This window comes from Fukomys damarensis, unplaced genomic scaffold, assembly GCF_012274545.1.
Source record: "Fukomys damarensis isolate Sample0158 unplaced genomic scaffold, DMR_v1.0_HiC HiC_scaffold_21, whole genome shotgun sequence".
Taxonomy (NCBI): Eukaryota; Metazoa; Chordata; class Mammalia; order Rodentia; family Bathyergidae; genus Fukomys; species Fukomys damarensis.
In genome coordinates, this window is record NW_022900933.1 from 10,162,054 (window position 1) to 10,175,804 (window position 13,751).

Genomic DNA, 13,751 nt, shown 5'->3' on the forward strand with positions numbered 1-13,751 from the left:
CGGGCCACCGAACCACTGAGGTAAATCCCCGGCCACTGTTCCACTTCTTATTGCATGCATGTTTCACCTCCCAACACAATGTATAGTTTCTTATTTATTATATTTAAAGTGTGAATAACATTTCATGGTTCTCCACATTTTGTGTGTGTGTATGTGTGTATATATATATATATATATATATCTTACATTTAGTTAGAGAAATCTTCAAATGTTTGCTTTTGTCGACTATATTTGTGAAAGTACTTTGTGTATAATAAAATACTGCTCATACTGAAGATGTTAAATATATATTATAGCACATCTTTAGGAACTTAAAGTATTAGAATATTAAATGTAATATTTGGTATTACAAGTTTCTACCATTGATGACTTTCTCCACATAAGCACAAGATCAGTAAATATAGTTTGGAAAAAGTTTACATTTCTCATACTGTTTAGCAACCTTTTAAACTTTTGGTAGTAGTATTGCTTACTTATTTTAAGACACTGTCTGTCAACCTGTACTGGGATTGAACCAAGAGGCTTCAGAGAGAGCTATATTCCTCAGCCTTTTTTAATTTTTTTTTATTTTGAAACAGGGTCTTACTAAGTCAGTAAATTGCACATCCTTTGCTTGAACTTGCTTGAACAGCCTCCCAGAATGAGGGGATTACAGGCATATGACCATGCCCAGCTGTGATGCTCCTGTTGATTTGCCTCCTTTTCACAGCCTCTGACAGCAGAATGTCAAACAAGGAAAGATTCTGTATAAAGATATTCATATATGTGCAAAGATTTTTAAAAGTGGGAGCTGGGCGGGACTATGAGAAATTATATATTTTATAAGCTGATTTCACCTCTACAGCAAAAGACTTTAAATATGACTTGCTAATTTTGAAGGCAAAGTTTGGTTTCTCCAATTAAAAGACTAGAGTTCAACACAGAACTCTAGAGGTAGGGATTCTGTAGATGATTTGTGTATTTTGTAAGAAGTAGGAGAAAATAGTGATTTTTTTATTAGTAGTATACATTTCTGATATATAATAATTACATATATCTTGGAGAATTGGTACATATATGTATTTCATCCTGATCGTTTTTACAGCTCTCCCCGCAACCCTTCCCTCTGTCTGCTTTTGCATATCCCCTTCCCATCACCATAAAGTCTACTCCCTGTTTCCTGCCATCTTTCTTTTTTCTCTTTCTATTATTCATATTTCTGGCTTCTCATATAAGAGAAACTTTGTGTCTTATTTATTTCATTTAGCATTATGGTCTACAAGTGACTCCAATTCATACTTCTTTGTGGCTGAGTATTACTCTCTTGAATATATATGTGCTACCTGTTCTTTATCCACTTATCTGTTGGTGGCCATACAGGCCATAATTTAACTACTGTGAACTGTGCTGCTATAAACATGTATATCCATGTATATTTATTATATGATGACCTTAACTCTTTCAGAAAGACACCCAGAACAGGTATAGGTGGGTCAAACAGAATTTTTATTTTTAGTTTTTTGAGGAAACTCCATACTACTTTCCATAGTGGTTGTACTATTTTACTTTTCCATCCACAATGTAGAAGGGTTGCTTTTTCCCTGTAGCCTTGCCAGCATTTGTCATTTCTTGAGTCTTTGATGATAGTTGTTCTTTATGAAGATGGAATCTGAGTTAGTTTGATTTGTATTTCTGTAATGTCCAAAGATGTAGAACACTTTTTTATGTACTTATTGACCATATATACTTTTTTTGAAAAGTGTCCATTCATTTCAGTTGCTCACTTTTTGATTGGGTCTTTTTCGGGGGGGAGGATCCACATTTTTTAAGTTCTTCATATTTTCTAGGTATTAGTCCTTTGTCCAAAGAATAACAGTAAAAAAAAATGTTTTCTATTTTCTAGGTTGTCTCTTGATCCTGTTATTTGTTTCCTTTGCTGTACAGAGCTTTGTAATTTGATGTAATCCCTTTTGTTCATGTCCCTCCTACCTACCAAGTTGTCAGGTTACCTAACTGGGGCAGACTGGAGCCAGGAATATTTGAAGGCAGCTTCTTTGGGAACATTGTTGTCCCAAAAGCTACTGAACAGGAGTCAACAGTTAATGTAGGAACACTGAAGAAAGTGCATTGATGCACAAAGTGCGTATAATATTTCAGTGCTTTACCACCTCTGTATTGCCACACATGCTAATAACGTATCTGTTTTGCTAATGCATAATGATCTCCAAATGTGGGATGCAAGAGCTTGAATACAAACTTTTCCACTTCTCTTTATAGTCTCTGTTGGAAAGATTGAGATGTACCATCAAGGAAAAGAAAGAAATTAGAGAAAAAATATGAAAGTAGAAGAAAATCAGGGTCAACTTGATTATATTAAAACATACAATGAAATTCAAAAGAGCAGGTTCTACAAGACAGAGGTCAGGTTATTTTGTGTTGTTTTGTTTTGTTTTTTTAGTGATAGTTATTCTAGACATGGTCTTCAAAAGAAAAGATCCGAAAAGACCACATACTTTTGGCTCAGAACAAACCTAAGTATTGAAGAAATATTCTATTTAGAGACCATTCTGAAAAGTGTTTGTTTGTCTCTTTTTTTAAGCTCCTGACATTAAAAGAATTCTTTGTCAAAACATTAGCTGAATGCAAGTTAAAGGCACAAGGATTTCAGAGACTAACATGACAAAGAGATGTCTCTGCAAAAACAATATGAAAAAATACAAAACAGATGATTTTAGTCCTCAATAATCAAAACAATAGCAACCCTCGGGAAGGAAGAAAACCTGATTTCCAAAGTTACCTCATAATATAAAATGTGTGGTTTTCAACAAAAAATAACAAGGCATACAAAGGAGCAGGAAATTATAGTGCATTCAAAGGAACAAAACTAATGGACACAAATAGTTCCTAAGGAAGCCCTGACAACAGCTGTCTTAAAATTCCTGAAAGACAGGGCCAGGGATTTAACTCAGTGGTTGTGCTGCCTGCCTGTCAAGCACAGGGTCCCAAGTTTGGTCTCTGGTACCAAAAAAAACCAAAAACTGAAAGAGATACAGGAAATCATAGACAAGTGGCTATAAAAAAATTAGAGAAAAGATGTCTGGACAAAATGAGGATATCTGTGAAGAGATAGAAATTATAAAAATAAACCAAACAAAAACCCTTAAACTAAAAATCTAAAATACATGCAACAGAAAATTCACTGGAATGGTTGAACAACAAGCACAAGAAAGAATCAGCAAACTTAAAAAATTTGAAGTTATTCAGTTGGAGGAACAGAAAGAAAAAGTATGAAGAAAACTGAACAAAGTCTTAGGTCCTACCGTATCTAAGAAGTATAGCCACATGTACATCATGAGATTTTTAGGAGGAGAAATAAAGAGGAAGAAAATATATTTGTGAAGATACAGTGACCAAAAATGTCCTAAATTTGTTGAAATACCTGGTTCTGCATATCCAAGAAATCTACATATTCCAATAAGATAATGTCAAAAACATCTAAACTGAGATTGGAAAAGCAAAAGATCTTCAAAGCGTCATGAAAACCGTCATGACCTTAGACTAAACAGTGGTTTCTTAAACATGATAACAAGTCAGTAGCCATTACAGAGAAATAAAGTAAGAATTTTCTGAAGCTATGGTAAAAGTAAAGAAGAATCTAAGATTTAGATTCCCAAATGCTACCTACTAATTGAATAAATTTGTGTCATTAAAGAACAAAATATGTTGGCAAGGTATATGAAGTGGGGATAATGGAGACAGTGCCAGTAGTGATAGAAAAAAATAAATACTTATACTATTAAACATTTATGTTGCCTTCTTAGCATTCCAACTTTTTACTCTAATATTACTTGCCAGTGCTTCATAAACTATGTAAAATATTTACAAATAAAAAGCACACATGTAACAAATCTAATAAACATGATAATTTTATATGAATCATTGAAAAGATATACCCTCTAGGTTATATTTCCAGTAGCAAGACTTTTCCATTAATATTTGGTAAATATTAAAGCCCAACAGGAAGTTTTCATCATCCTTTTTGCTTTTAGATCTTATAACTTCTTTAATACCTAAAAAATACTAAACAAATCAACACATACTCAACAACTAGGCCACACACCAAGAGGTCCAACAGGAGATTTTATTAGGGAAGGCAGGTTAGGAAGAGGGGAGAGAGGGAAGAAGAGAAGAACAAAGAAAGGAAGGTCCTTTTATTATTTTAGGGCTGGGCTATTGCTTATTTATGGGGAGTGGGCTACCTTTAACCTATCACAGGCCAGGATGCCCTTAATGGGTTTGGTCCTGGAGAAACAGGTTTAACCTCTCCAGACCACTGTGGCCTTGTGGGGGGGGGCTAAAGATAAGAGCATGAGGTCTTTAAGAGCCATGAAGCACCACGAAAATGCAGCCTGTGATGGCAGCTTCAGGTCCCTAACAGATACATGTTTTTTTCTCCTGCTTTCAAAGCTTAGTTTTTATTGACTAATACTGAATACCAATTGCTGAATTATTCTCAGTTTTGCATAATTTTGTTTTTATTTTTTTGTAAACAGCAAACATCCTAGAATTCTAAGAGGAATTTTGATGAAAGGCTGTTTCATTGTCTGTCTTCCATATCTTAGCTGTTCCCATTTCCTAGGCAGTAAATACATACCTGCTCCTGTTACAGAAGGAATTGGCAAGTGGCACACACACAGAGGCAGCAGAATGGAAGTAAAATAAAAAAAGTTTACTCCATCAATGGGGCTCTATGACACCTAAGGGCAATGCCCTGATCAGCCCCCCATTGGGTTACAACTCCTTCTTTGTCAGGGAAGTTACCTTTAAGATTTATTCAGTTACCTATTCTAGCCAGGGGAAAGGGAGCTTGTTTGGTCAACAAAGCTAACAATGATTCTTTGCACTTACAAAACTTTTATGGGAGACTAGGTGCCTCCTCTAACAGTTAATTCCGAACTAAGCAGAGTAAAGGGCAGAAGTTATTTTACTTTGTGACATTTTCTAAGTTTTCGCTATTAAAGTTTTCCTTATCACTTGAACAAAGCTTCAAATTGATTTTCTTCTGTTGGGTAGTTTCATAAGGATTTCTGCTAAAGACAACTTAAGATAGTATGTCTCATTTCCTTTTGTATGATTTTTAAAATTCTGAAGTCTTGCTGGTCATAGTGGCATATGCCTATAATCCCAGCCCTCCAGAGGCTGAGACAGGAGGATCACTGTGTGTTTGAGACCAGCCTAGGCTCCATAGTGAATTCCAGGTCAGTCTCAACTACATAGTGAGACCCTGTCTCAAAAAACCAAAAAATTCCAAAGTCTTTAATGGTTCGTGCAGTCTTTGAACAATCTTACTAAAAGAAATGAGCATATTTACTTTGAAGTAACTATTTTATTGTAAGATATTATATGGTAAATAAATATCCATCTAATGTTTAAGAATTAGGAAAATCATTATGAGGTTTCAGTCATATGTTTAGCTAACACTTTTTAAACAATATATAGAATTGGTTAAATCATGTTATGAAATGTAACAATATTAGTACTATAATACTTCTTTCCACCTTTCCTCTCCTTACCTTCAAGTTTCTGCATATGATTATTAGAAACAAGAAACTAATAGAACAATATCCAATCTTCAAACTCAAGCTTCATTCAAAGCCATTACAGAAATGTAGGAAGAACAATCAAAAGCCTAAAGTATGTAATATCTTGTACGGGAAAATAAGAAACCAGAAACAATTTGTTGGGATACTGTGCTGCTCTTCCCCCTTGAAATTGTATTAATTGTCCAGTACTAGAGTTTTGAAGAATTTATCTCATGATTATGCAGATAGTGCCATTGGGTTCAGATGATTTCCACAATTCAGTGTGCCTTGCTTCTGAACTGTCTTGATTGCAGTCAGTCCCTTATAGTATCTGTTTCTCAAAGCAGCTGCTTGTAAGACAAAAAAAGATAAGCTATCTTCAGTTTGCTGATAGTCATAGAATTTCTATGATTTTGGTACTCTACCTTTATGACTCATTTGGGGTCCAGAGCAGCATGAGGAACCACACAATGCTGCATTATGCTTCTAAAACATCTTTTATATCTGCCCTTGATCATCCAACTTTTGAGATCTATGACATGAGGCTAGATCTCTTTTTAATTTATTTGGTCATTGCTGGTAGCAGGTTTTTGTTTGTTTTTATTTTGTTTGCTTTTTGTTCATTTTATTAGTTGTGTAGAGAAGGAAGAATTCTGCAGTACACTTGTTCTCTTGTAATATCCTGGAAACTGAAGGCGATAAATTCTTAAAGAATTATGTTCCACAGAAGAGAAAATTAATCAATGAACAATGTTCTCAGCCTCAGTTTTTAAGCAGATACACAAAGGAAAATTTCATAAAGACATGTCATGCAAAAATTTCAATGGCATCCTTCCTAGTAGAAGCAGCTGAATATTTTAAAATTCAGTATGAAGGAGATCTTACAAGTATATAAACAAATACAGTATGATAAATTACTTTCTCACCAAATTAAGATAAATTACTACATTAAATAAGACCAGATACTAATAAAAATAATTAGCTACGATCACAGGAGTGGTACATGATTAGAAAGTATATTTAGTCCCACTTAATGTGCACATATATCACCTTGACCAATCTTTCTAAAAATGTAGATTCTGATTCAGGAGATCTTGGATGGATCCTGAGATTCATTATTCCTAACAGGTTCATAGATAATAGTAATGTTTTGATGTTGAGATCACACTTGTAGTAACAAAGTTCTAGAAAACAATTCACTCAGAGTTCTGCAACTTGAGGACTTGAGAAAATGCACTGTGCCTTTTTTATCTTTGTATTGCTGATTTCTAGTGAAGTAACAATAAATGTATTCCTTGAAATAATTTTCTTGTTAAATATTAGGGACCTGGAGAATTGGTATTTTGTTTGTATTAGTGGTTGAGGAAAAATCCCTAAGTTCTGGAAATCAACTGAGTAGTGGGGTGATATGATTATACTAGTTTGTTTTAAAGATCTAAAGGATCTTTATTCTGATAAAAAAATTTTCTGTGCATCATAGCTACTTTGGACAATAAAACATTACTTCCCAAATAGTCAAACAAATCCTATTTGAGCTCATAATAACATTATTTAAGTGAAAGAAATCTATATGGTGTTAACAGTTATTCATCCTGGGAAAAGGGAAATGGGAGTAAGTTTACATGATAAAACTGACTTTAAGGTGTCTGTCATCTTTGTGGGCCCAGCCATTGATTTACTTGTGAATTTACCCTTCAAGTAACTGTACTGATTGATTGCCTCTTTAAAGGCTTGTACTTTTTCAGTTGTTTGGCTGCATTTTAAAATTACAAGATTTTTAGAGTTCTAGTACTCTGGACCTGTGGCTCTAGCTCAATGTACAGTGTAAGTTTATCATGTGGGTTCAGTCATGCACACAATTTATTTAGACTATAATCCAGAAATAGGACCCTAAGTTTTTGTTTTTGTTTTTTGCTGCTACTGGGAATTTACTTTTTGAGAAAAGGTCTCACCTTGATCAGGCGAGGCTCAAAATTTGTATTCCCTTCCTCAGCCTCCCTGAGTGCTATAATTACAAATGCATGCTGCCAGGCCTGGCCCAAGTTTTTTTTAAGCCGCATAAATGATTCCAGTTTGTAGCTATGGATAAACACCGTTACTTTACTATTAGCTTTGAAGTCAGGGTCAATTTTTCATTTAATCTATAAGTGTTAACACGTTTAATAAGTAGCTAACATATAGGATGGATTAATTTAATTGGCAGTAAATACAAAAAGTAAGCAGATAGACATTTTAGTTCTACTTTTGTACAGTTGTCTCACCTACAAATGAATAGGAAAATCTGGTAGAAATCCTGTTAGCTCCAAAATTTTATCATCTACATTCTTCTTCTTTTTTTTTTTGGTACCAGGGATCGAACTCCCCGGCCCTTCATCTATATTCTTAATCTAAAAATAAGTGTCAGAGTATTCATTTAGCAAACAATAAACCTTAAGAAATTATTTTTATCCCTTGCTTTTAAGAATCCCATTAATTAATAAATTAATTTAATAAATTAACAATGAAAAGTATAAAGCTTTCTTAACCTCAAATTGAACATAAAATACTGAATTAATAACAGCAAAATGTAAGGGAACATAAATTCCAGGTCTGGCGGACCTGATTTGAATTGTAGCTCTTCTTCCTTTTAGTTTGTAAGCCTATGAGAAAGTTTTTGACCTTTCTGAGTCTGTTAATTTTTCAAAAAGAATGATTCTGCAATTCTGTTTACTTTATATATAAAATTAAATTATCAATACTCAGCTGGTAGGATTGACATAATTATTAAATGATAAAATCATATAATTATCACAGTAGTCAACTTTTTAAACTTAAATATATTTTGTATGGTTGAAAAGAACTTAAGATACACCATATAATACTATAATAATAATTACTTATAAACTCTTTATGATATTTCATGTGTTTCATTTCCTTTCAATAATTTGATGCTTATATCTCACTTTTCAGTGCTTTTTAATTATGAAAATTTTCTAAGAATTGTCTTTAAAATTTTTTTTGCTTATTGTTGAAAAAGAATCTGTTTCCTCATTTCTAAATGTATGACGACTTGGATGTTCGGAGCAAGCAAGCAAGTCCTTCTCCATGTGACAATACTGTTGTTTTCTTTCAGGAAACTCTGATAGATTGGTGTGATGAAAAGGAACTTAATTTGATATTAACAACTGGAGGAACAGGGTTTGCACCACGAGATGTCACTCCAGAGGTGAGATAGTGTATGCCTTTCTCATATTCAAGGAATAAAGTAATATTATTTTCAATCTTTTTTACTATTTTATAGTTTTATAATTTTTCTAGGCAAAACCAGTGACTTGTGGTTATAAGATTATGAAAATTTGGCTGTGGAAGAATTATTATAAAAATATTTCTTAATTTTGGACCTAAACTGGAAGTGATAGAATATGAGGAAGAGTTGGCTATTTTAGAAGTTAATCAGTTTGCTTGGTCATCTTCAGTATCAGCTGACCTTCAGGCACATTAACATGACTGTTAGCCTGGAATCTGGTCTGATGTGTTTTTCACTGCAATTCAAAATAGGATCTGACTTCCTTTACTTGAGGTACCCATGTCATTTGCTTCACAGTACAATGGGATAACTGCAATAGAATATTCATACCAGTTTTATTATACTATTAATGATAAAAGTATTATCTTTTCTGTAATTTTCAATGTGATCTTTATATAATTGTGAAATTTAATAAACCAAAAGCAGAATTATTATCTAGACTTTATGCCACATAAAGCATCTTCAACCTTTGTACAGGAAGAAAAACTAGGAAAAGAAAAGTAAGTAATGTTCACTAATACAGGAGGAAAAGATCTTTATTTTTAAGTTCTTTAAGAACATAACTTCAGATGTCACTTTAATCATGTAGAAACTTATATTCTCATTATATTAATGTTACTTGCTTTACCTTTCAAAAAGGGTATTTCTGGGCTCAATTTCAACTTAATATTAACTGGGTCCTTTTTGGGGGGAGTGGGATACTGGGAATAGAGCTCAGGACTTTGCTCTTGCAAGGCAAGCAGCCCTGGCCTAACTGTGTTCTATTTTAAATCAGTAAACTATTTCAACTGTCTGATTAACAGCAAGGTACTTTTCCATTAATAATTCATTAAATTATTACTGTCCTTTTGTTATTACAGTGGTTTTGAAATTTTAGTTTGCAGCAGTACCAGCCAGAGGGCTTGTTAGAACACAGATTGCTAAACTCCCCTACAATTTCTGCCTCAGCACATCTGCAGTGAATCCCAGAATGTATTTCTCACCTGGTGGGCGGTACAGATGGTAGTGATTAGAGCAGTACTTGTAAACTTTGAGAACCACTGCTTTAGTATATTAAAATGCAGTTTTCTAAAACAAGGATAAAATATTTACTATTCTTTATAAATGTCATACATTTTATATTATCATTGGGGATATAAGATAGATTTTCTTTTAAAGCAATCAGGAGAATTGTACTGGGAGAGTTATAAACAAGAAGGCAATCTTTACATAATTTATATAGTTTCTGGTTCCTAATGGGAAATGGTCCTTTGGAAAATTTTTATATTTCTTTTATACTGTAGAATGACTCAAAAAGTGAAATTGAGAAAGATGTATTTCTGTTTTGTTTTGTTTTGTTTGTAAGGAAACTGACTAGATGTAAATGCATCTAGATTTTGAGGGCTTGGGTGTTAATGACCTTCATTCAGTTTATTTAGGCCTAGTTTTTATATGATAGTTTGATATTTTCATAGTTGTTTCTACAAAGTAGAAAAAAATGTTACCATAGATTTCACATTCATAAACAACATTATTTTCAACCATTGAGAAATAATTGACATTAAAGAGTATCTTGTATCTTGTTTTCTTCAAGTTAATTCCAAAATTCTAAGCTAAACATTTAAATCTTTGAATTCTGGCTCTGCTACCAATTAACAAAATGACTATAGGCCATTTTTATTCACATTAATAATAAGAAAGTATGGAAATTTTTCTTACACCAATCATTTCTTCAACTTCTCCAGACACCAGATGCCCTTCACTACATTTCAGTTGAATTCTGACTCTACCTAGCTAGAGTTAGGTCATAATCCACAGATGTAAAGGCTATGTTCACTTCAGATTCCAGTCCAAGTGTTGAGTCTACAAGTTACCCATGTTTCTGTTTTACTTTGCTACAAAGTCAGTAGGTTTCACACAACTCCCCACCATCAGATTCAATAATTAGGATAGAAAGGCTCACAAAACTCTAGGACATACTTTACCTTACTACCAGTTTACTATCAGGCTATACCAGAGGAACTGCCAAATGAAGCCAAGTGGATGTAAAGGGCAAGGTGTGGGAGGGAAAATTTGTGAAGGTTCTTTGCCCCTTTTAGACGTGTTCACCAGTTAGTGAGCTCTGTGAATCTTACTATTTATGACTTTCCTATAGAGCTTAGTCTCCATGCTTACTCCTTCAGTGAATGGGGCTAAAAATTTCAAACTTGACCCCACTTGGTGTATTTATTATCTACACTATCCTAAGGCTATCTAGGGATCCCTTGTGATTTTAAGGCATTTGTCAAAGATGATAAAAGTTACTCTTATCACTCAGGAAACCCCAAGGATTTAAGGAATTCTGTGTCAGAAACCAGCAACAAAAACCACATATATGTTGGTGTTATACTATAATAGATTTGTCATTTAACCACGCTGTGCCTTAGTTTCCTTAAAAGGATGGAAATAAAAGTACCTACTTACCAAGATGGTTATGATCACTCAACAATAACTATTCCTGGCATTTTAGAATGAACTTATGGGGTTATTTTTTATTAATTGCTATGTAACTATCAAGTGGACAAACACTGTCTCACATACTACTTTTAAAGATTCTTTACAATCTTGTTTAATTATCTTCTTAATTTTGATTAAGCTTTATAGTTGATCTTTTCCATCTACATATAAATCAGATACCTTGAATTTTTGTCTTCTAGTAGTTTTTTCTACTGTTAGTTGGCAAGAGTCTATGTCCATAATATTGTATGTTTTATTATATCAGAAACTGAGCAGCCTTTTTTTTCTTAAAAGTTTTTCAATTACTTGAAAACCATAGAGATGCTCTTATAGTATCTCGTGCAGATACTTTTATATGGCTATAGCAATTCCATGGCTAAAGTTATACTGTGAATTTTAAAAATTGAAAGTGTGCATAAATTTGTCTTTTATGTCTGTTTTTCAAAAAGGCAATTTATTTGTTAATAACTTTATCTTTAATAGGTTTACTTTTCATTTTTTACATGCTAAAAATTTATAAAAGTGTTACACCTTTTCAAAATAAAAAAGTACAAAAGCAATAAGGACCACGAAAAATAATTCTACCCAATTCCCATTTCCTTTTTACACTTAATAATTTGTGATTCTTATAGTACTGAAAATATAATAGTGGCATGTCAGATAGGAATTGAGAAATATAATTATGGACTTGAACTACATAGTAGTTTTCTCTAACTTATGTGTCTTTAACAGCTGTACCTAAAGGAGAGGAAACTGCTTCAAGACACATTTACCTGTGTACCAGTTAGGACTACAACAGGGATTTTTAACAAGGCCAGAAGTTCTTGATAGAAAACACAATTATTAACTACACAAATGTAAATTTATATAAAACTTACCCTTACATTACTAATATTTAATAGCCAGTACTTGTCAGTAATTAGTTTGATCTACAGACAAAAAAAAAATCTTTTGTGGATTATATGTATTTTGAGGGGGTTTATGATAGAGTGAATGAAATAAAGCAACTTTAAATTATTGTCAATGGATATGAATTCCACAAAATGAAGTTTGATCAACTTAGATTTCTGCTGAGGTCTAGTAAAAAGGAAAATGAATTAGTGGGTTTAGTAAAGTTTATTTTGTTTACATACGTTACAGGAATAACTCAGCTAAATCAAAATTGACTTACCTAAATTATGAACATAGTACCAGGAGCAGTATGTAAGTTCTGGCAAGAAAACAGAATTGTTATTCTTGTGAAAATTGGTGAGAACTTAACATTTAACAACTTCACCGAAAAGTTAACATCAGACATTTTAACAATTAGGAAAACTCTCTTACATTATAATAAATGCACAGGAAAACACTATGTATAATAATCTTCTGAATAAAAATTTGATCAGTTACATAAATCATTTAAACATTATACTTATTTTTAAACTGCACAGTAGTCTCTAGAAAACATTGACAAAGTGTTATATACTAATACTCTAGAATATTTATACTAGAATAGACTCAGTATTTTTTATATTTCTAGAATTGTTTAGAGTGAAATATAATGCTTATAACAAAACAAAATAATTATAATAAACCATTGAGTATACTAAACCTTGTTTGTCATACATAGGATAATTCAACAGTAGGAAATTGCTTACAAAGCTGAATAATAGAAGCCCATATACTTGATATATTTATACTAAATTGAACAAAATATACTTCTAAGATCACATTTTATGGTTATATTTTATGTCATTCCAAGCTCTTTTTATAATTTTTATGAAGCAATTCTATACATAGGAGATATAATATATTCCTATGTGATGTATTGTCCAAAAACTTTGGAATAAATTATGGTGCAGTGGAAAAGCTTGCACTGTAAAGTCAAGCAGATCTGAATTCAAATATCAGCTCTACTTCTAGGAAATTGAAGGCAGATTAACTTGTTCAAAGCTCAGTTTTCTCATATGCTAAATTCATTAATGTCTTTCTCTTAAAATTGTTGTTTATGATAATTGAGATAATAATAGCCAATAATAAAAACTGTTATATATTTCTGAAGCTGATTTAGGAATATTTTTGATTACTTAGTTTTCAAAACAATTGTATGCAGCAGCTACTATTGTTATGTCTACTTTAAAAATGGAAATACTGAGATAAATGTAATAGACTTGCCCAAAATGATGCAAGGTATTAAATTACAATAATGCATTTAAAATGGTGTAATATAACAGTTGTCATCTTTGTAGATATTAAATAAGTATTCGTTTTTATCTTTTTTCTACTTCATTTTATTAATAATAATACCCTATGACTTCTAATTAGATATGGTAGTCCCAAATACTTCCACTAAACATTGTACTTCTGGAAGCTATTGTTAACTGTAAAAATAACTGATAGATATGTCTATATGCTAAAGATGTCTAGTAGCATTTCCCTACTGCTACTTT

At 32.5% G+C, this 13,751-nt stretch overlaps 1 protein-coding gene across 7 annotated transcripts in view; it reads left to right on the forward strand.

Moving 5' to 3' along the window:
- The window catches only part of Gphn (gephyrin), a 559,105-nt gene that overhangs the window by 228,516 nt on the left and 316,838 nt on the right, over positions 1-13,751 (forward strand). For all 7 annotated transcript variants that reach the window (XM_033766935.1, XM_033766936.1, XM_033766937.1 and 4 more), the window contains exon 4: positions 8,674-8,766. In XM_033766935.1, the coding sequence (XP_033622826.1) occupies positions 8,674-8,766 (93 nt within the window). The remainder of the gene's footprint in view (positions 1-8,673; positions 8,767-13,751) is intronic.